The sequence below is a fragment of the Rhagoletis pomonella genome, unplaced genomic scaffold, assembly GCF_013731165.1.
Source record: "Rhagoletis pomonella isolate Grant_MI unplaced genomic scaffold, Rhpom_1.0 Rhpom_scaffold_00010, whole genome shotgun sequence".
Taxonomy (NCBI): domain Eukaryota; kingdom Metazoa; phylum Arthropoda; class Insecta; order Diptera; family Tephritidae; genus Rhagoletis; species Rhagoletis pomonella.
In genome coordinates, this window is record NW_023458564.1 from 35595136 (window position 1) to 35619872 (window position 24737).

Genomic DNA, 24737 nt, shown 5'->3' on the forward strand with positions numbered 1-24737 from the left:
AATGATTTATGACAAATTACAACAAATTACGTTGAGTGTTCTTTATTAGCATAAGCAGATAAGTATAAATATAAATAAATGCATAAGCATACATGTATGTTTATAGCTGCATTTGTTTAGTGATTCACAAAGTGCATTTATGGCATCAGAAAATCATAATTTATTGAATTGCGGCGCTACTCGTTCTAAAACTAAGACTGTATATGGGACGTTCCATGCCAAAACGGACGGGGCTAACACTTTATGTGTATGATTTGTTTCAAATTTTTAGGCTTGATGCATAGACATAAATAACAAATAAATGTGAAATTTAAGCTTGATTAATACATTTTTAAAAACTATACAGCACAAAAACCAAAACAAAGAGATTTAATAGTTTTCAAAATATCTCGAGAACTGGGCGAAAAAAAAATTTGAAAAGAAAATCACACATACAAACATCAAAATTCTCTATGAAAAGAAATATTTTTAAGATTTTTTTTCGTGAAAAATTTTTCACATACACATTTTTTGCTAAAAAAAATTGTTTATGAAAATATGCCATCTCAGAAAAAATTGAAAAAAATCACAATAGTAGCTCTGAGTTATGATTTTTTTTTACACCAAAGTTGACTAAAATGAGTACATTACAAATTTACAAATTAAAAAAAATTTTTTTACTCAACTTCGGTGTAAAAAAAAATGCATAACCCAAATTATTGTCGAGGTCACCCCATAATACTATGCCTAAACATTGCGCTACACTTAGAGCTACCATTGTGATTTTCTAAATTTTTTTTGAGATGACATATTCCCAAAAACTATTTTTTTTTATCAAAAAATGTAACGGATAAAAACGCGTATGTGAAAAAATCTTAAAAATATTTATTTTCTTAGAGAATTTTGATATGTGTATGTGTGGTTTTTTTTCAAGTTTTTCCCTCGCCCCGTTCTCGAGATATTTGGAAAACTATTAAATCTATTTGGTTTGGTTTTTGTGCTGTAAAGTTTTTAAAAATGTATTAATCAAGCTCAAATTCACATTTATTTATTATTTATGTTTAAGCATCACCCCTAAAAATGTTAAACAAATCAAACAAATGAAGTGTGAACCCCGGCCGTTTTGGGTATGGAACTTTCCATATACATAAACGTATCTAAAAATTTTACGTTCGAATATATATATGTACATAGTTACCTATGCACATCTATAATTAAATTTGTTTCTGCTTTCTAAATTAAATTCCTTCTAAGTATAGTAGTAAATAATTACACCTCACCAACTGTGACAGTTGGCAGCCGGCATTTAATGTCAAGTTCAGCGTGTCGTCTAGTGCTTATGTCCTTTAGCTTATATCGTCACACAGCAGCTGTTTTTTTTTTTTTAATTCATGAACGTACAATCACATTTCGCATAGTGGAATCTTTACACACTATTGCTTTGTAAAAATTCAGTATTTTTAGCAATTAACGCTAGACTTTAAAAGGAATTTTTAATTGACAACCATTTCTGATTCTATGAGCGCAATAAATTGCATATTTTCTGTTTTGTGCCTACTTTTTCAAGATGCTTTTTTTTATTAGTTGAGATTAATTAAGCTGAACAGCAGGAGCTTAGAAAAAGGTGTCAATTCCATAAATGCGCTGTGGAATGCGTTGCGGTTTTTTAAACGGTGTACTTACATTTCTATGCATACATATTCTACTTCATATATATGTATATGTATTTGTAAATTAACAGAACGAGTGGCTGCCGTAAGAATGGTTGCATTTGAATTTTGTTAGTGAACACTTATTATTAGCGATTTCTTTGCATTTAGATATTTTCTTTTTTGTTCAGCTACTAACTAAGCAACTAGTAAATGACTGAGACTAGTAAGAAATTTTTTGAGAATTTAAATTTTATGAAGCAGTATTCTATTCAATAATGAAGGAAAAAAGCATTTAATAAAACTAGTTAACATTTATTCGTAATTATTCACTACTTGCACCACCTACTTTCTTCCCCCTTAGTGGTGTACCGACTTTTATAAAGCTGAAGGTCCCTCGAAGTGGATTATTATTTTTTATTTCCTTTACGTTGTTGGGTTTTCAGGCATTTTATCTCAATTCGATTATTATTTATGGTTTAATTTTATTAATATATATGTACACATTTATGTACAAGTGTATACGTTAGAAATTTAGTAAGTTCATAGATTATTGAATATGTCTTAATTATTTCTTTGTAGTTTTCACAAACCACATTCCCGCTAGTCATATGCTTCATTTCTCTTACATCGGCGATACGTGTATATTTCAATACAAATAAAGGACCCATTTTGCCGTCAATACCAACCACTACAGTACGTCCTTTGCCACCATTTCGCGAACCGGCGCCGGTTTGGGAGGACCAAAGCAATGACATACCGAATCCGAATCCATACACGTAAGTAATGAAAATGAAAGACTTAAGACACGAACTTTATTAGGTGAATTGACACAAGCACTCTGACTGCTATAAAATATATATATATGTATGTAACATGTTTTACCCTTCTACGAGACCTTTTCTCCCACACTTTTTACATATATCTATTACACTGTGCAACAAAAAGTTTCGTCCCGGAAAATTTTAGCCAATAAAGATTCTACGTATATGAACCGCCTGAACACATTCCCAAATGCGTTTTTCTACGTTAGCACTTTTTAACTTGTATCAATGTTCCTCCATCTCTGTAATTTGAAAACCCGCATAATTAAACAGTAATAAAGCTTACGAATACAATGTTCTGCTACATAGCGCTACATAGCCAAATGCGTTTTTCTACGTTAGCACTTTTTAACTTGTATCAATGTTCCTCCATCTCTGTAATTTGAAAACCCGCATAATTAAACAGTAATAAAGCTTACGAATACAATGTTCTGCTACATAGCGCAAAATAAAACATAGAAATGAATTTTTTGTGCTCCACTACTATAGAAATGATTTATGAATTTTAAATTTTCGGGTGTAAATGGACTGTCTCAGAAATCTTATTTATAAAAAATTAACTTGCAAAGAAAAACGCTTTTATTATTAGCTAAATTTTTCCAGAAGACGAAAGCTGTTCAAATATTTTCGCAATGTGGTACGAATAGTATTATTTTTTTAATGTTACAATTATAAAAAAAACAAAATAAAAAAGTGAAAAGGGTAGCGATTGTTGCAGCAATAGTTTCCGTATCCAATGATTCCCCCATTATATCATTGATTGCATTTCTAGTGATGGTTTGTGCATGAGTTAAAAAGGGAAAAATGATAAATATATCGGACTACTTTTGATGTAGAAGTTTTTTTTCCACGGATTATCTTCAGACTCAGATTTCGACCAAGCAAAATGCAGTGTATAGCATGCCAGTTTAAAGACGAATTTCTTGAAAAAAGTTAAATAAAAAAAAAAAGGAAATGAAAAGCTACTAGTGAAATTTCGTTTAGAAATCAATAATCAATAATCACGATAGTCCAATTTCTATTCCAACTTACAAATGTCCAGTTTTTCTACGCAAAATTATAACTTCAGAAACCATCTCCATACATATGTGCTCCATCACAAGCGTCCAGATTTAAGAATAAAAACTAGTTCATTGGCATGCCATTTTTAAGAGCTTTTAAGTCATCAAAATTCCGAATATGGTACAAATAAGGGACCTTAAAAGAAATACAAAACATTTGGCGCCCGAATTTAATAAATAAAGTACCAGAATATTAGACAAAACAGATGACTGTCCCGTATAATACAGGACGGATGGTCACCGTAACTATATATCGTCTCCCGAGTGGGAGATCGACCTATCCAGCCTAAAAAAGGGATTATGATTGAAGATTAAAATAAAAAAAAACTTTATAAAAAAAATTGTTTTCAAATTTTTCGTTTGAGGTAATATATTTTAATAGAAAGTTTACTTTTTCGAGCCCCCCCATCGCCCCTCCCTTGAATCGGCAGCCAGTTCGAAAACGCCCTATCTCAGGAAAATTTTCAAGGGCGACCTACTTCAGAACTTTATTGAAAAACACCCTATCTCACAATTTGGCTATCTCAGAATTTGGCTGAAGAACGCCAGAATTCGGTTCAAAAAAGCCCTATCTCAAACGAAAATACATTGAATATGTGCTGAGATAAGGCGTTTTTGAATCGGAAGCTGGGATAGGACGTTTTTCAACCAAATTCTGACGTAGGACGTTCTTGAAAAGTTTTCTGAGATGGGGTGTTTTTGAACTGGCTGCCGAGATAGGTCGACCTTCCACTCAGGTATCGATGCTATTAAACATAAAGTCTTTTCAAAGAGAAAGTGTCGTACAGAAATTATCCTACCTAATTATTATACCTAAGAACTAAACTTTGCACACAATTTTATTCAAAATTTGTTTGCTGCTGAGCTCCTCGGGGGTTTCCTGCATAAATTACCTCTTCTAATCGAAATTTCGCAGTTGCATCGCGCAACAAAATATTTTTATTTACTTCTGAGCTTCGGATATATTGCAGTTTTTCAATTAGTAATCTGAACAATTTGCTATATTGGACACTTTGTGTTTTTCAAGTATCTGAATGTACGAGTGTATACTGTACAATGACCCATTTTAGCTCTTCTTCAGTTAAATACCAAAAAAAAAAAACAAACAAACAAAACTAAGGAAAAAGGCCAAAAAAAATCCTAAATTTTCCATACAGCCAGTTGTTAACGCGTTTTGTTTTGTGCAATCCTTCTTTTGTACGGTATATGAATATCCAAACCTTAGGTAAATTTAAACCGTGTTGGCATCGTTTTTTGTTTTCATTGGAGTCTTTTTACATACATGTGTATTGCATCAGCCAATTTCAACATATATTGTACATAACAAGTTTAATAAATTATTGACCTTCGAAGTGCGAAGCTTTTAGAGTAAATTTGTATTTTAAATAAGATTTTTTTTTTTTTATTGACACCATCGCTTTTTGTAAGGCTTTTTGTGTATTTTATGATTGAGTTTTTTATTACTTGTTTTTTTTTTTTTTGTTATTTATGGCCTTATAACAATCATTTTCAACAATTTTATTGGGCTGTGGTAATCTACGAAATAGCAGCTATAACTTCTGTCAAATGTAAATAATTGTTGTCTTCCACAACACTTTTCATAAGAAATGGCCTCAAGCTCAATTTAAATTGTTGAATGGAATTTTTTATGTTAAAATCTTGTTTAAAATATATTTTTTTTTTTACCTTTCAATGCATAAATTAATTGTTTATTTAGTTTGGAAAACTCTTTCCCGCTCTTGCATAACGCTTTTAATTTTTTTTAAGTGAGACTTTTTTATGCGGTTCTCCTCATCGCATAAAAAAATTTGTCTTCAAAAGGCGGTGTTAAATAACCGTGTGTAGCTATCTGCCTGCTCCTCAAATCTTAACCGAATTAGGTTATTCTTTTTGTGGCAGCAATTTAAATACCTACATACATATATATTACAACAACTAGTGGCATGCAAAGCGAAGCCTACAACTTCTGGTTCCATATGGCGTCCTCTGAAAGTGCAAAAACTTAAATTAGCCTCTCGAAAAAATATTTTTATTTTTTTCAAACATATTGTTTTATATTTAGTAACTTAAAATTAGTTATTTATTTCAAAAGAAAAAACAGAAAAATAATTAAAACTGGCTCAAAAGTAAAAAAAAAAAGTTTTTAACATATATTCTTGTTTGAAATACTATATAATTATATATAAATATATATAATTATATATATAATTATATACTATATATTTTTTTAAATTCATAATATGTGCTTCTTCTTTTTGACTTAAAACAGTACGCAAAGAATAAATAAAATAAATAATAAATAGTTTAATAAAATTTTAAAATAAACTTTTCTGTTCTTGGGTCCATGGAAATGGATGTCATGACGCAAGAACCGCAAAAATATATTTGTAAAGTTTTTTTCTTTTAAAAGTTGATTTTTTTTACAAAAGAGTTGATCTGCTACGCTTAGGGAAGAAAACAAAAGAGGTTGATCTGGCGGTGACATGGACAAGACAAAGTAACTCCTGGCAACACACAAATAGCCTCCGCATATTGGGATAAACATAATTGGGAGTCAAAACTTTGATGTTGCGAAAGACTTTGCCTACCTATTGTCCAGTCCAGTTATCCAGTCACTTCCACCCTCTGGCTACCCGACTGCATCTGAGAAGCTATTAGATGTGAAAGTTCGATGTTTTTTATTGACATAAATAATTGATTTTTAAAGAATTCAAGTTTACATGTTTCTTGTCTAAGCTTTTTAGCTGAAAAAAAACATTATTTACTTTGCATATAAATATATGTATATTTGAAAAGTCAAGTTAATGTAACGATTTATTTAAAGACTATCAAATACGCGGGTGCTTCACTGCGCCTTAAAAACATTTTTGTGTTGTTTGATACCCGTATTGTAATATTTCATTTATTTTGTCACTTTAATTAAATACGATTTTTGAAACAGGTGGCGACCCCCCTCAAAAGTAATTTTGGAAGTAAAGTTTCCTAAACCTCTCAGTTTGATGGCCATATTGCCATATTTAACGCATATTTAATTTATCTTACCAATTAAAATGAATTAACCATTTCAAATATGTGGCATCCTCCACAAAAATATTTTCTGCTAAAAGCCTCCATAAACTATTTCTTTTTGACAGCCATATTGCAATTTTTACTTTATCTTATCAATTTACTTAAACTGCAATTTTGAAACAAGTGGCAACTCTTTAATTTCTTTCTATATTTTAAGTTGAACCTCTAGCAGTACATCGGTGAAAAGTGCATTCAATTTCATGGCTAAGTTTTAGACATACAAAAATTCTAAAAATTGTCGATTTTGCTTCTATTCCTCTATTAAAGACTACCAATATTAATGTTTCTTTAATATCAATAACGTACAGACATCGGTCTCTTACAGTTTTATTATATGTACGTAGATTCATTTCCTTTGTTAAGTCCCCTATTCACATTGAACGTTGACAATTAAACGGAACCAAATAATCTAATACTTTACTGAACGATTGAAAATAGTAAAAAAAAAACATTTAATTCGTTAACTTATAATTATTATTAGCTACAATAAATTTTGATTAACCTTTAAAGTGCAAATACATTTATTAACTTTGTTGAAACTTTTTTTTTTCAGCTATATTTTACCACCACCATCTCGTCCACGAACAACTGGCAATAACTTTGCCAACTCAGGGCAAAGGCCATTGCACTACTACGGTAACCTTTTACTGCCCTCCAATGTGAATGCATTCTACCAAGAGGTCAATACGAATGTAGGAGGAGGGAGCTTGGCAGCGAAACATATACCCAATGTGGGCATTAGGTACACTGCGGTGGTGGCGCCAACAAGCAACAACAATCAATTTAATCGCAACAACGGTGGGAACAACTACTTTAGCGTCGACAACAAATTACATGGCAAATATAATGAAAAGACGAAAAAGTACAAAGTATACGAGAAGGTGAAATACGTGCCACAAAACTATGTAAGAATATATTATTATAAGTAAATAGAGTTAGTCTGAATTACAAAGTATTTGGTTTTGTTTTTATGTGGAATAAAAATTACAAGGGCATTTTTTTTGGCAAATGAACAAAAGTACTTATATGTCTCTTAGCAATTAACCTGTTGATATAGGATATTGAACGTAGCTCGTGCTAAGTTTGATTAGTTAAAAAAAAATATTATTCCGTCAAGGCAAAGTTACTATTTAAGTAGTTAAGAATTTTGCTCACAAATCCAATAATATCATATCTACGCAAAATTTGTGTAGGCCTCACAATTTGCGGATACATTCGCATTTTCCACCGCTCATTTGTAGTTTTATTGCATTTCATAGTGATTACAACCATCCTCACATCTCCGCATTTCACACCTTCTCATTACAGCATCCACTCTTTGCATTGGCACCACCCATCGATAAACCTTACAAATCCGTATTTAATCAAGAGCAGTTCATACGCACCCAACAGCTGCCGCACATTGAGGCACCAACTGCTTTCCGACCATTCGACAAAAAATCTCCAGAAGCCGGAAAATGGTTGGATACACCAGCAACAACGCCCAAAATGCCACCAACCACTACCTTAACTGTCAGCTCAACCATCGGGCAATCGAAGTTGGCGCACGAGAAGGATGAAGTGTTGACCAAAAGTCAGTCGCTCCTAACCAAGTCGATATTGAAGCTACCGAACGCCTCCTCCGCCGCTGCAGTTGGCCCCGCAGCTAACGCGATTAGTAGTGGGAAGAGCAGGTGAATGTTCAGCTGGCACCTGACATCTCAGCTGCTAAATAGGAGTTACTTGCGCTTTGTTGTCAGCAGCACGAATGGAAAATAATATGTTTGAGAGCCGCTTATACCAGAAGGAAATGTAGCTCAAATCAAAAGCTGCTTGACACCAAAATTGATTGTTTGCTGTTATAATGCACCCATACATTAGATAAGATTGCTTTATTTGTAAATTCAACTACTTTCCGCAATTGTAGTACTCAGTGAAATAAATTTAATTAGTAACTGTTTAAATGTCCCTTAAGGGCGACCAAAATTATTTGTACATTGTAGGTGCTTTGCCATAAATCGAAAAACAAAGGAAACTTTTTAAAATAAAAGAAAGTTTATACACATAAATGAATGTATCTATGTATGTTTATATGTAAGAAAACAGTGTATTGTCATATGTACATACATCTCTATAAACCAACTGTAATCGCAGTTCTAAAGTGTCGAAGAAAATTAATTATTTTAAACAGAAACGATGTAAACACAAGTGTATGTAAATAAATAGTATGTAATAAATGAATAACAGAAAAATCGAACTACATCTAAAGCCATTTATTTCCGCGTCATAATTGCCAAATAAAAAATTTGGAATTTGGAATTATGCAACTCGTATCAGTAATAAAAAGGACAGGCCTTTAAAGCCACCTGGAGACTAAAACAAAGGGAAACGTATTGGTAAAGCACTAAGTATGGCGAGGCGGAAATAGCTGGCGGCAGAGATCTGTGTACTTCTGTCTTTTCAATGCCACAGATAGTACGCCACCATTACTTTTGTTGGAGAGATTTTATAATAACGAGTTCCCTGAGGCTGAATGCAGGTTTTATACCAGCACTGAACCCGGACTCACACATTGTCGAATCTTCACTGAGGACTCCAAAACTCACTCCGGGTCAGGATCTGGCATTTTTATCAAAGCTAATGGTGGTGTGGTACAAGCTATCTTCAAGGCCATGGGCTACATGTTGGAAAATAGAGGAGGGGAAGGAGTATACATACCTGCAGTGATAGCCAAGCTGCACTTAACGCGTTGACCAGCCCTCTAACTAATTCCAAACTAGTTCGGCAATGCAAGTATCGACTAAATAATGTTGGTGAACATAGCGTGCTTGCTTTACTCTGGGTTCCAGGTCACTCGGGAGAACATGGTAATGAGACATATCTTCATTTGGCCACAGTTGGCTCAGACTAGGCATTTATCGGTCCGCAACCAGTTATTGCACTCCTTGCTTCGGCTATCAAAGCAACGTTCAGAAAATGGGTGAATACTTCGCCCAGAAATGACTGGGAGGCGTCGAGGGGCTGCAGGTAGGCAAAAGTCATATCATTCAACCGTACTCCACTTGCCCGTCGAGCCTTGAAAAGGATGAGACGGTGAAACAATTTTTGTGCTTCCCCGTCTTTGCAAGAACTAGCTATGAAGCATTTGGCCGCAATGTTTTGAGAGACGAACACCTGAGCTTTTTGACAGCAAATCTGTTTAGGTTTTTTTCGTAAATTGTGCAGATTTATAATAGGTTAAAGGGTAAGGTTCTGTTTTCTGCCTGGTTCCGATGAAAAAAACAAAAAAAAAGAGGAATTGTTTTGCTTGGCTAGTTTCCATGAAAACTACTCACCTAGATGTCAGTCCAAATCTTGATTGCCTCTCAAATGCAGCTTCCCCCTAAATTGTCGAAGCAGTGACCCCAGAAATTTCTTTGTACATCGAGTTGTCGTAGTGAGGGCGATAAAACGCATATGCGCAGATAAGTCCACCTGACACACTTTCCGTTTCCTCAACTCGAGAGAATAGGGATCGCAAGGGAGGCTACATGCTTTAAACCGTTCCCAGCGTGCGCGTAGCCAGAATGGAATTTAGGGGGGCTCGACACTATTATCGTAAAGGGATGAATTTATTGTAGCATCGATGAAAATAATGTAATTATTTTTATACAATTTATTGAAGTTCACCAGCAGAAATGAAAAGACGACGATTAACACATGAAGCGCGCAAAATATCCTCACCACGGTAAGTTGTGCAGTAAAACCCCATATAATACCTATTTGATGTATTTCAAGCAGTGTTGCCGCGCCGTCTCAAGAAAATGTATCCCTGACCAAGCCAAAAATGTATCCAAATATATCCAATTTTCTTTTTTAACATGTACATCTCATAATTTGTAAGAAAACCAAACATTTTCATGAAAAAGACATAATTTAACCCATCCTAAGGACTTGGAATACATGTGCATAAAATCAAACATTTGTAATTTTAATTTATAAAGTACATAATAAATAGCAAGTACACTCTAAAAAGAGCATGTAAAACTTCTACTGAAAAGTATCTATTTTTCAACAAGAATCTGTATAAATATACGTATAAGATGTTCAGTATTTGATTTTGAACTTGAGATCTTTAAAATATACACATAAATACACATATATAGAATGTTTAAAATTGCAAAAATTTTCAAACTACAATACATTTCCTACTAATAATAAACATTACTTTATTTTAAACATTTTATGTGTAATTTTGCTCTTCCGACAAATTCGTTATGTAAAAGTAAACAGGCAATGATTAATTTTATTACACCGCATGCAAATTTGCACACATTAAAAGAGGAAACTTGTTACTTCTCTCAATATGCGCAAATAAACAAAATTTTTTTAGAGTGTATTTAAAGTCTTTTCAGTAAAATTCATAAAAGTTTCCTTAAATAAATCAAATTTAGTTTTTTAAACTACATTGAAATCTTCTTTCTTTTTAAATTAACAAATGAAAATATGTGATATGAAAGAGATTACTACAGAAAGAGTATAATTTACTTTATATATATCGTCGTTTAAAGTACAAAACCGCGTATCGTCATTCTGCAAAACCGCGTAACTGACATTTGCTGCCGAAAATTGGATTTGCTCACACAAGCTCTTGGCTCAATCCTCATCCATTCGTCCTGAAATATACTAGCCAGAAATGCGATTGCTTTATAAAAAAGAGATCCATTTTGAAATATAAGTGTTTTTACTCTCTAGAAAATAATTTATGCAACGTCACATACGCGGTTTTGCATTATATTGATACGCGGTTTTGCAATTTGTTGATACGCGGTTTTGTACTTTAAACCACGATATGTATATTAAGATCTTGCGTAAAGTATCCTTTTAAGCTAATTAAAGCAATTGCGCTTATACCTATTTTGGTGAGATCTCTTCATATGTTCATTGCATCGTTCACAAAAAATAAAATGCTTTAATTTCACGCTTAAGTAGCGATTCTTTATACGTTTAGAAAACGTAATGCTTTCTACCATCTTTAATGATAATCGATTTTTGAACGAAAAAAACTTTATAGGAATTATGTATATATTGGCCTATTTAAAAAAGTATCCACATTTATACTGACCGGAAAAAATAAGTATCCCGCAAAAATTCGTCTAAAAATGTATCCAATTGGATCTATTTAGATACAAACGGCATCCCTGATTTCAAGGCTGGTGTTGACAAAAGTCCAAATATCAAAATGTCTCAAAACGCGGTGTCTTGTTTAACGCGGTAACTGTAAATTCAGTACCGCACGACGCCAATTAGAAATGCCAAGTCCGATTCCACCTGATATTTCCATGACAGAGAAGGCTTTCCTCTACCTCTGTTGCCGGCACAACGAGCCGCGTTGCATATTATCGCTCGGTTTTTACGTTTTCTTTCACCATCTTCTGCCCATTGGTATGATATGACCAAGCCAGCACACACCCTGTATTTTAATTCGCCGCACTAAGTCTACATCGTTGTAAAGCTCATACAGCTCATCGTTACCTTGAAGAAATAGGCTGGACCCACAAATGTTGTGGCTGTCCCTGTTTTAGCTTGGAATACCGCTTTTTCTATACCATCATATCCCTTATGACCTGGCACACAGATTAAGAAGACACTATTATGGGTTGCTATATCATTGAGTGCTCGCATTTTGTAATGGTTTTTGATGAGAACAGGCCTTTATTCTGGCATATTGCCTGATTAATGAGACGACGGCGGTCTCAAGTATGACAGCTAGTTCCGTCTGGATTATCATTGCGTCTTAGCTTAAGGGACAAAATATGCGGCATAGTCGTTCAACAACACTCGTACCTAAATACACGGTAAGGTGTTTTTGAACCATCAATATACCATTTTTGTGAACCCTCGTAAAGGCACGTGGGGTTTCTTCTCCAATCTTCACGAGTAGGAAATATTATTCTGTACGTCTTCACAAAGCTGAGGTTTGAATTTACTTTTCTTATGGAGCATGAGTGCTTGCGTTGCTGCTTCCTTTTCTATTGCCATATGTTTAGGCGCGAATGCTTACAACAAGCGGCTAAATGCATGCTATGAACTGCTGCATGTACAAAAATTTCTTTCAATAAATTTATGAAATTTTTGCGCATGCACTTCTCAACTACCATGAATAAAACTTTATTAAATTATAAGTTGATGGCACTTCAAATATGCACGGCTTAGTCTGATGCACCCTCCGGACAATCTTTCCGGAGTCTTTTGCGAACTCTGCATTACTTACAATCATGCAGGGGTGGTAATAGACGTTTTCCATTGGCCACAGTGCCTGCCCACCATTTTTGTTCGAATAATTTTTTTGTATGTACATAAATACATGTATGCAAACATAGTGCTCTCCCCTCTCACTGAGTTATTCACCATACCTGCAGTGGGTGTTGCTTTTATTGCCCCTGTTATAGTTAGACACGCAAGTCGCTGGATCCAGAGTCTCTGAATTTGGCTTTGTTGATCAAGAGCTCTTATAAGAGCCTAATGTGAATATTATCACCGGGAAAACTCCTGCTAAGCTCTGCCGTTGCTGCTTTTACATGATGCAAATTTGCCTGTAAGCACTTCATCATGAGTTCGAAATTGAGCCTTCCTTTCGTCGCCTCCAGACACGCAGCTGATTTTTGGTCTACTGCACTGCTGGGCACTGCCTTGCACGCGGGCAAACCTCTTTTAAGCTTTCTATACATTTTTTTATAGGCGCATGCAGAGTAAAAGCTCTCTGCCCATCGCTGGTCTACTGACAAGACCGGCATAACTTTTAAGCCCCTCTCAACTCTCCTTAAGTTTAGCCAGGATCTTGAGACTGCTATTCTGCCCCTGCACAAAATGCAGTACGTTCTAGACCTAGTAACGCTGTAAACTTTTGGCGCTGACACGCTAACTCCTGTGCCTCCTCCGGTATCAAAACAGTGTGTTGGCGCAATTGTGCCTCTTCAGGGTAAAACTGTTTAGACTGAGTTCAGACATGGACTCTTTTGTTGCTCATTATCGGCAGCTTCTCTTTTGGTGTTGCGCGTCGCATTCACACAGATAATGCTCTTTTGTATACAATTGCTGTTGGCAGCTGTGAACCGCCCACTTGACTTACTCAGACGAACGAGAGCACAAGGCGTGTTGCGTGTGACATTTGTCGTTTGTGTATTCTTTGCGACACCCGTTGTTGTAAGTGTTCTGGTGTTGCTGGTACCATTGATACCTCTCGCCGCTGCACTCCATTACACACGCCTAGTACCTTCATGGTTTTGATGCCAATGTAGTTTGGAAAGTACCTCACTGCGACCTTGGTCGCTCCAACCCACTCTGGAGTCATGTTTTCCTTACAGATATCCTGCCTTGTAAACAGAAGCTAAGAAGGCGGATCTTTATCGGCCAGCAATTTGTCAAAGAGAACATTTTGGATGGAGTCCATCTGCTCCGTTGTTAGCACCTTTTCAGGATACTCCCTCGCGAGCACTGCCATATTCAACCCTGCAACAACAATTAAACGATTCCAGATATTATGCTGGGAACGTATTCCAGATGGTATTGCTTTATATCTTGATTCCTTTAATCCATTACGGGGTATACAAATTCGACTGCAAGGCATTGCTCATCTTAAAGTCATGCCTTCTAGAAGCGGAAGGCGATGCGCTTTTTCGATTCCACATTCATTTCCGAGGTAATCGTGTCTTTACTGGGCTTTTTCAGATTCTTGACTATATACATACATAGATACATACATATGTATATGTACATGAGTGTACTCATTTTTGAATCGCACTGTAAATGTACTGTTTACGAACTACAAGACAACCGAAAAAATATTCGCATGTCGCGCAGAGCTAAAAACAATCAACGTTAATAAGTATCTAGTAATTAAGGGGCACTACTATCGCTTTTTTGTCTGTGTCTATGCTTTCGGACAGATGTCATTGACCTTACTCTTAACTTCGGCGCACAAGATTTCACTTTTGTAAAAAAATGGCTTCTATGCAGGTGCATTTCGTTTTTACGTATTTTTAAATAGTACCACCTATACATATATATGTATAAGCTTTTGTAATGGATTTTGCTTTTTAAAATTTGTGTGATGTTTAGTTTTGTGTGTTCTAACTTATTTCAAGTGTGTTGGTAACATATATATATGCATACACTAAATATGTATGTATATCTGCTAAGCGATAAGTGCCTGCAAGTAAGTACATACATACGTGCCCAATTATACCCTGCAGAAAAAAATTATCAGTTGATAAAAAATAACCCACTTGTAGTTAGGTTTTTTGCGGGATTTCTATAAAATATATAACTTGTAGTTAGCTACAAAAAGCTTACTTGAAACTAGTTGACAAGTAATGCAGGAGTAATGAAGGAGATTGTTTTTTCTAAACGCGTTTCTATTTAAATATCCTGCACTTCGCAAATAGTTTTTCGAATTGAGGACAAATAAAAGGAAGATCGAAATTTCATATTATCCTCTTGAAGTTATGTCTGACGGAGTTCGAATATGTGGCCACCTACAGCAGATTATGTAAACAAATATGAAATATGATAAAATAAATAAAGTAAATAAATAAAAAATAAATAAATAAAATGAAATAAATAAATAAAATTTTTTTTTAACTTTCCTATTGATATTTCGTGCCCAAAAGTAGTTAGTTACAAGCTAGTTACATCAAATGCAGAGGTAACCACCCATGACTATTTCGCGGCCATCGCCATAGAAATATAGTTAGCTTTCGTCAAAGAAAATATACAGATAATAAGTGACTTATAGCTCCTTTCTAATCAACTTATAGTTAGATCCATTTCCTGCAGGGAAGTGTCTGCAAGCACATATGCGCCAATTATAGCATCAAAACATATACATATACATTCATACATATCTTAACTTTGCTGCAAGAGTGTCATAATCAGAAAATGAAAAAATTGTGTTAATTGTGCAGAAATGAAAACCTTCTCCTCTTCTAAGTATGTTGCGTAAAAATTGCATTGCTGTATCGATAAACAATAGCTCATTAAAAGATGTGTCTTCATTTTTGCTATGGGAGCGAGTGTAAACTGTAAACGTTTCTCGTTTTTTCGAGTTTTTGATTTTTTGGATTATGACACTTTTGCAACAAATGCGCGATATGTATTACTTCAATATGTGCATATGTATTTATGTGTATGTATATCAATTGGGTGTGAACAAATAGGCAACAACCAACGGCTGCTTGTCAAGTTAATTATTTTTCCCGCGAACAGTTGGTTTGCTTAGCCACTCATTAACGCGGTGATTTAATGAAAAGTTAGCTAAACGGTTTGTTTTGCTCTTTAACCTTTTTTAATTTTTTAATGATGTCTACCACGTTTTGTAGGTAAATTGATTTTAACGGTAAGATGTGATTTAAAATTAATTTGATAGCGATAAACAAAGTTGGCAGTGAGCAAAGCTTGGATCGCCTCTAGCAAAACAAAAGTAGACGGCGATATTTTATAATGTAGTGCCTGGACTTGCGTAGTATAGAAACTTGATTCGGAGACTTGTGTTGATGTTAGAAAGATTTATATGCTTTATTAAGAAGTCTTTGTTCCTTGGAAAATCAGACAGAAGAGAAGGAAGATAATGTGGTAGTAAAATTTGCAATTGATTAAACTATTGCAATTACTTCTCGTAATTTATTTATTAGGAATCGAATGAAGAATTGTATAAGCGAATAAAATATATCATTCTGGTTGAATATGTACTAAGGTCCAATCCAAATCCGTTTAACACAACCTCTTCTCCTTCAAGCCTTAGTAGATTTTGAGCTGCTAAATTGCTTCAATGCTAGCGTAGAAGGTCATTATGATTCACGCAGAAGGGGATCACTATGTCACGTGTGCAGTTCATTTAGGCTCAGGGCAGCGTGTTTTCTCCTTTTTATGGTAATTTATTCGTTACTTGCAGACTGTAACAACTCAAATATCTACGCTCTGGTCTGTGCCGATGCTGCCTCATGCCTCGTTACAGGTTCTTCTCTTTCAGTTGTATGTAGGAGAGCGATGTAGTGAGAACTAGTTGTCCGCTAATCCAACAAAGCTAGTGTTGTGCTTTTTACTAGATGGAGAAGGTTGGACGACCGTGCTTTCTATACCCATGAAGTGTTTTATTTAGTCACATTTCTTCCAAAGTGAAGTATTTAATTGTTATCATAGATAAAAAGCGAACGTTGAGCAAAGGACCTCCAGAGGCTTAACAGCGTTCTAAACAGGTCTTTGGTGGCGTCAGTCACCTAGATGATTCCAGTTGACATTCAGTCATAAGATAATACCATTTATCAGCTAAGCTATTTAGCTGAGGGAGAGCGGGAAGCTAGGTTTAGAGTTGTGGCCGAGTTAGAGGAGTAGAGGTAGAGGAGGTTGGGATTACCTTTGTTGCGAGTGTTTATCAAGTCAACCACGCTCTTTATATGCCTGATATCGAGAGAGAGAGTGAGATATACGGGAAGGCTGATGAAGCAGTAGCGCAAGATGTCACCCTTTTAGCATGCATCAATTGGGAGACTCCATTAGAAGAGTCATGCTCTAGCTGCCTTGGTTGCTGTGTAATGAGCTGGAATTTATTCAGGGATGCATTCATGCAGAACCCCTATGTGGCTAGCAAGCCGTTACTTATTACCAAATCAAAAACTACTCCAAGAGTGGAGTGGGAGCGATGCTTAAAGCACTGTGTGATAGTCAACTTGGGTTAGCGTTGACCATGGATAAGGTCAGTGACGTGAGGTTTGAGAATTGACTTAAGAACGAGCGAATCGATTTTAAACACAAGTGGTTATGTTTTTTCGCTGCACTTGGTTTATGCCGGAAATGTATAAGTCGCTTAAACAAAGCATTTGTGGTATGTTTTAACAGACTCTCAATCAATAGCGAACTTGCCAAACTTCAAAAAACGATCGAAGTACATATGGTGTACAGGAGCTTACCCTACAACACATGGTGCTGCTCTGGATGCACTGATAAATCTATCGTTATTTAATACTTTTATCTGTGGCCATCTGTAGCCTTTAAAGAAATGGGTGCTGGATGACACCGAGTAGATTTTTAGTCTCCAATGTTGTTTCAATGTCATTGGATTAGACCACCATTTTCTTTGCTGCAGAGTTACTAAAATGTTGTGTTTCTTGTGGCTGAGTGCTGGCTTAACCAACAAATTTAGCCCGAATTTACATAATGTAAAATATTTACTGATGGCTCCAAAATTTACACAAGGTCAGAATTGAGTCTACTCGCATATCGAAGGGAAATGGGACAAGCTACACAGCTACAAGCTGGGGAAAACGTATGTAAAAGCGCATTGGACCTTATTAGTGTGATTTCTGGCCTGCAAAATCCACTGCTGATCAGTTTATTACAATGAGCAAAATTTTGGAAAAGATTCTCGATAAGCAAGTGGAAACACACCATTTATTCGTCTAGTTTAAATCCGTTTCCGTTAGCACGAATGGAAGCTTCATTCAAATCGCTAAGAGCCTCCCTAACCCGTTCGAACACAAACCAGTTTTTACTTAAAACCTTCGTCAATCTAGCATTGGAAAGCGTACGATTTTGCTTACTCCACCTTAGGAAAAGGAGAAATAAGGACCTTTTCCTATGCTGGAGTTTATTGTTTACAGATGCACGAGGGCAACGCTCAATGAGGTAAAAATAAAGAAAAGTTACGGAAGATAATGGGGACAACGATAAAAGTAAAGATAAAGATGAATGAAAAAAGATTAAGATAAAGTAATTATAAAGAAAAATATATAGATAGAGATACAGATAGAGAAATCACCACTCATATACTCCCCACACCTGAACTTGTCACCCCTTAATTTACTAACCGCCTTCAAGCTCACTGCACCTAAATTCATCACATCTGAGCTCACCTCCAACTCACAGCACCTAAATCTACCACACCTAAATTCACCCCGCCCAAACTCACTACATGACATGAGATCACACAATACGATATCACAAGACATGATATCAGATGACATGACATCACATAACATCAAATGACATAACATGACATCGTATCACATCAAATCGCATTACATTTGGGGTATTCACAGTTTAATTTTAAAGTTAAAAGGTGGCAACTTTAACAAGATAACACACTCGAACTGTGAGCAACCGTCACACATGTGTTTCAAATTGTCAATAAAATGAATATAGTTAGATATATATTTAAAAATCTTTCAAATTGCGCCCACCTTATGTTTTTCTGCTTCAGTTTCCATTTTTTCTTAGCGCGAATAATTAGCTGATCAGAAATGCCAGTTTAACACAAAACAAAAACATGAGACAAAGTCGAGTAATTTTGCCCAAAAGTGTTATCTCTAATTAGTATGGGAACCGACAACAAACAAAGTTACCACATGGTAAAATGTTTTAAAGTTACCAGGTGGCAAAATTAAAACAGTAGATAATATAGAACTGTGAGTACCCCAATTATATTACATAACATCACATCACATAACATATTCTTACGTCATTTCACCTAACATTATTTCAATACATATTTCATCTCGCCTCAACTCAACTCAATTGAACCCACCTCACCTAACCTCAGCTCAGCGTTGCAAATCATAAATAAATATATTTGTTAAATTTCAATTCAATTCAAGGTTGAATTTAAAGGCTTTACTTTTATAGGGACGAGGGTGGTGTATATGCACAAAAAGATAATGATAAAGGTAAAGATAAGGACAAACGTGAGTATAAAGATGCAAAAAAATAAAGGAAACTCTCTTCTTCTTCTTTTTTGGCGCTGTAACCGCCTAAGCGATTTTGGCCGAGTTCAGCAAAGCACGCCAGTTGTTTCTGCTCTGTGCCAACTGACGCCAATTGGAAACGCCAAGTGAAGCCAAGTCCTTCTCCACCTGATCTTTCCATCGCAGTGGGGGCCTCCCTCTTCCTCTGCTACCACCAGCGGGTTCCGAGTTGAATACTTTCAGAGCTGGAGCGTCGGTGTCCATTCGAACGACATGACCAAGCCAGCGGAGCCGCTGTATTTTAATTCTCTGCACTATGACCATATCGTTGTAAAGCTCATACAGCTTATCGTTCCATCGTCTGCGGTACTCGCCGTCGCCAACGTGTAAAGGCCCGTAAATCTTCCGCAAAATCTTTCTCTCAAATACTCCAAGAGCCGCCTCATTGGATGTTGTCATTATCCATGCTTCTGCGCCATATACCAGCGCGGGCATGATGAGTGACTTATAGAGCGCGGTTTTCGTACGTCGAGAGGGGACTTTACTCCTGAATTGCCTACTCAGTCCAAAGTAGCACTTGTTGGCAAGAGTGATTCTACGTTGGATTTCAATGCTGACATTATTATCGGTGTTAATGCTGGTTCCCAAGTAAACGAAATTCTCTACTTTCTCGAAATTGTAACTGTCAACAGTGACGTGGGTGCCAAGGCGCGAATGTACTGACTGTTTGTTTGATGACAGGAGATACTTCGTCTTGTCCTCGTTTACCACCAGACCCATTCGCTTTGCTTCCCTATCCAACTTGAAAAAGGCAGAACAGACTTCGCGGTTTTTGTTACCGATGATGTCGATGTCATCGGTATAAGCCAGCAATTGCACGCTCTTGGAGTAGATTGTTCCTGAGTGGTCTAGTTCTGCAGCTCTTATTATCTTCTCCATCATCAGATTAAAGAAGTCACATGAAAGGGAGTCGCCCTGTCTGAAAACCCGTTTTGTGGCGAACGGATCGGAGAGGTCTTTTCCAATTCTGACGGAGCTGGTGGTGTTGCTCAACGTCATTTTACACAGCCGTATGAGTTTTGAGGGGATGCCAAATTCAGACATTGCGGCGTATAGGCAACTAAATAAAGGAAACAGATTAAGATAAATGTAATTGTAGAGAAAAGGGTAGAGATAGGGTCAAAGATATGAAACAGATAGGATAGAAATAGAGAAAGAATTAGCGACACAAGCAGAGCGATATAAAGCGGATGGACTAGTTTCTTTTGTTGTTGTATGATATACGATGTTTTGGAATAAAATATAATCTTAAGCCTATCACATTATATTAACTAGCCAGTCATTTTATTCACAAACTAGATGCGTAACGTACTTAAGTTGCACTTCTCAAGTGTGGCCCAATTTCAATTGTTTTTTTTTTTAATTTAGTACGGATTTTTTAAATTTTATTTTTGAGAAGAAAACAGTGTTGTTTAGATCTTTATTCATTCGACAATGGGAAAAAGGATCATATTACATATACATACATATGTATGTATGTATGTATGTAGATATTTCTACTTCACTAATCACATTTTGAAATGTTCCACTATTCAATTAATGAATGCCACTGGTTGCGCATGTTGTATGGGTTTGTTCGGCTGTTGTTGCTGTAAATGCAAACGCTGATGTGTGCTGCTGGCTGCTGTTCGGGTGCGTACAATAGCTCGAAATCCTCCACTTCCGTCTACGCTGTAATAAACGTTGCGCACAGAACCGTCTGGCTGCAACAACCCATATTCTCCTTTAACTGTTGTGCCTTGGCGCTCCTCCTGATGATGCAAATGCACCATTGATTCTGGATGGTCAACGAAGTAATGATAAGCGTACCTCAGCTGAAATGGCAAGTAAAAATTGAAATATTTGATTAAAAAGTTTCTTAAGTGGTTACATCACTAGATTCCCGAAGGTTTCTGCATTTAATAAATGCCATTATTTTACTTTTTATTTGTTATTGTTGTTTACTTTAGTTGTTGCTTTAAGGGCCAGCTTTTCAGGGCACGGTTAAACCTGTCTGAAGTTCAACATAAGTTTAAACGCTCGAGCTATGTGCTTTAAACTAAGATTAGCCAATCAAAAGCTAGTCAGCTTTTAAATATAAACGCAGTTTACGTGAATCTAGGTAAAATGTGACAATTTGTTTTTGGCTCAGAAGTTCGCGTCTAACTTTTAATGTCGGGCTTTTCTTTTTCTTGACCTTTCAGGTCACATTCTGCGAGTGAAAAGGTCAGTAAGTTTTCTATGTTCAATAGTCCCAAAAATGTATGGGATGTATGTAAATACATATAAGTATTGGCAATGCTATGCAATCAGTTTTATCTCGCTCATACTCACCTCATCATTGTTGTGTTGATTTTTGTAATCTGAATAAAACTCTGATAAAAGCGGATTCTGCTGCCGTTGGGCGGTTGAAGGTTGAGAATTGCTTGCAGACAATTGTAGATATATTATGCAGGCAATAAAGTCATACATTAATAGCTGGCGTGGCTTCATGGTCTGTGAAAAAATAATGAGCTAATTAATTTGACTGCTTAAATACATTCATATTAGATCAAGTACAAAAAAACAAGTCCTGCAATGCAATCAGACTTTTACTCAAATTTTTAGTATCTGATCCTCCGTAAATCTCCCTTCTCTACGATAATTCTAATAGACGTCGCATCGACCCCTTATTTTTGCCATGGGAATAACACGTAAGAAAATGATTTCTTCTCTTCTCAAAACGTCCGAAACTATAAGAATACATTGATTATACGCGATTTAAGTAAAAAGCAAACTTAGATTCTTTAAATTCCTAATTTATGCTTTTTAAGGGATTTCATTTAGCTTGCCCTGTTTGGGTCACGTCTAGTAATTACAAAAACAAAAAAATAGGAATTTAAGAGTCTGAGTCTGCTTATTACTTGATTCGCTTTTCGATTAATCTCAAAGGGGAAATAATTTTCTTACGTCTTATTTCGCTGGAATAACACGATTGGTACATTTGCACACTTCGCAGCAACAAAGTGGTATTGTCTAGAAACTTTTACCGAGAATGAGTTCAGCTCAACAACAAGTTTCTACACCACTCCTCTCTGTAACTGTGAAAATGTGCAAATCTGTACAAATGTACAAATCGTGTGATCCCTGCTTTAGTTATTCCTATAGGGCAATTAAACGATCGATGCGGTATCTCTTAGAATTACTGTAGACCTGAAGATCCACGGAGGATCATTACTAAAGCACTAAGAGATTGATGCTTTTACAATATGCTAGTGTTTGGCCGAACTTCTCCTCCGATTGGTGCGTGCGCCTTGAAGTTGTCACACAGAGGCGAGGGACCTACAGAAATACACTGGGAGGTTAGCTATTGCCTGCCGAGGGGCGGCTGCTATTAGAAAAAACTTTATTTCTCACATTTTTCGATGTTGGTCGGAGACTGGGCTTGAACCCAGGCCGTGTGGAATGGTAGGGCCCACCTTAAGCCAATATACCACAGCGGTGGCCTATGCATGAACATTAGGGTGGTCAAAAAAAAAAGTAAAATCCGAATTTAAATGCTCTCACCTCCTAGGATAATTCTATATCGAAAAAATATACCTATGATTTTTTATTTTTAAAAAAGAGGTGTATTTGTTTTTTAACTTAACTATAGGAGGGTTGCCACCTGTTTAAAAAATAAAATTCAATTTCAATTAAGGGAAACAGGTAAGAGCAGTATGTATGTAATACCATATGGGTGCCAAACGAAATGGTTTTAAGATGGTAATAGTTTGAAAATATTTTGAACAAGGTTGCCACTTGCTTGAAATGTCGAATTAAGTTGACTTATACACAAACTATATGAGACGTCAAAATATGAATGTCTAACGAAAGTGTGTTAATAAATCTTTATTTTCAACGCTAAGACTATTTTGAGGTGATGGAAAAGTGTTGCCACCTGTTGAAATAGTTAAACTAAAAGTATTAAATAAGCTAAATGAATTATTAATTCGTGGGTTTCAATCTACTAAGGTGGTTTCGAAAATCTTTATTTATTAACCATATTAAATGGGGTTGCCACATGTTTAAAAAGCCAAACTCAACTTAATTTATTACTTAATTCAAATATGTATCGCAATGTTAGACAAAGGAGCCTTAACAAGAGTTTGGCTTGAAAATACTTTTCAAGAGGGCTGCCATCTGTTTGAAACATTTAATTTAACTAACTAATGCAGAATTTATGTGAATTATACAAATACGGGAGTCAAGCGAAAGAATGTTAAGAACTATTTAGTCTGACCGTTTGGAATGTTTGAGAATAGTGAAGTGTTTAAATAGTTGCATTCAAATTATTAAATAAGTTCAACGAATTATTAAAGGATGGGTATAAATCGAAATGGGTTTTAAAACTCAAATTCAAATTATCTCTATTATTATCTGCTATTGAAACGCACGTGTATCACAATGTCAGGCGAAAGAGATTTAAGAAGAATCAAGTTTGAAATAACTTTTGGAAAGGACTTCCACCCGCTTGAAAAGTCCAATTAAATTAATTTTTATATGGGGCATTCCATACCAAAACGGACAGGGTTCACACTTCTTGTGTTTGATTTGTTTCACATTTTTAATAAATAAATAATAAATAAATGTGAAATTTGAGCTTGATTAATACATTTTTAAAAACTTTACTGCACAAAAATAAAAACAAATCGATTTAATAGTTTTCCAAATATCTCGAGAACGGGGCGAGGAAAAGATTTGAAAAATAATCACACATACACACATAAAAATTCTCTATGAAAAGAAATATTTTAAAATTTTTTTCTTGAAAAATTTTTCACATACCAATTTTTTGATAAAAAAATAGTTTTTAAAAATCTGCCATCTCAAAAAAATCACATTGGTAGCTCTGAGTATTGCGCAATATTTAAGTATAATATTATGGGATGTACTCTACAATAATTTGAGTTGAAATTCTTCTCATCACTAAAAAACGGCTACACGGATTTAAATTAAATATGGCACTTTGATCGCTTATAACTTTGTTTTCGAAATTCAAGTTTGTGCGTTTTAACGCCATGCGGGCTCACTAGTGTATGTATATTGCTTGAGTTGTGATCAATCGTTTTCCCAATAACGAAACATGTATATGCTTGTTACGATTCAAGCCCTGTGAAAACATGTAGCTTGTTGCAGCTCTCTGATAAGTACATATGCATGCATATGTACATATGTATGTACGTAGATATGTATATGGAAACGACCAAATGGGTATATTGGAATGATCAAGCGTGACTATGAGATTAAACTGTGAAGTGAATGGGCGGTAGGGCCAAAAATAAACCATTAACACCCGGCGACAATGGCAATAGCAAAAACAACAATAACTTTAGCAACACTAACTATCTACTTACCTATAATTATGAGTGCAACACTTGACTGGCGATAGCGCATTACCTT

The 24737-nt window shown here is 35.5% G+C and overlaps 2 protein-coding genes across 2 annotated transcripts in view; one reads left to right on the plus strand and one right to left on the minus strand.

Annotated features, from left to right (window-relative positions):
• LOC118746458 overlaps positions 1–8629 on the plus strand; it is a 51294-nt gene extending 42665 nt beyond the window's left edge. The window contains exons 3-5 of the mRNA XM_036480307.1: positions 2211–2407; positions 7136–7487; positions 7891–8629. Coding sequence (XP_036336200.1) covers positions 2211–2407; positions 7136–7487; positions 7891–8259 — 918 coding nt within the window. The 3' untranslated portion in view covers positions 8260–8629. The remainder of the gene's footprint in view (positions 1–2210; positions 2408–7135; positions 7488–7890) is intronic.
• Positions 8630–20763: 12134 nt separating this feature from the next.
• Positions 20764–21850, minus strand: LOC118746460 (larval cuticle protein A2B-like). Its single transcript, XM_036480308.1, has 2 exons — positions 21651–21850; positions 20764–21151 (listed from the first exon to the last, which is right to left on the minus strand). The coding sequence occupies exons 1-2, from the start codon at positions 21807–21809 to the stop codon at positions 20870–20872; spliced, it is 441 nt and encodes a 146-aa protein (XP_036336201.1). The 5' UTR covers positions 21810–21850; the 3' UTR covers positions 20764–20869.
• Between the last annotated feature and the right edge of the window lie 2887 nt (positions 21851–24737).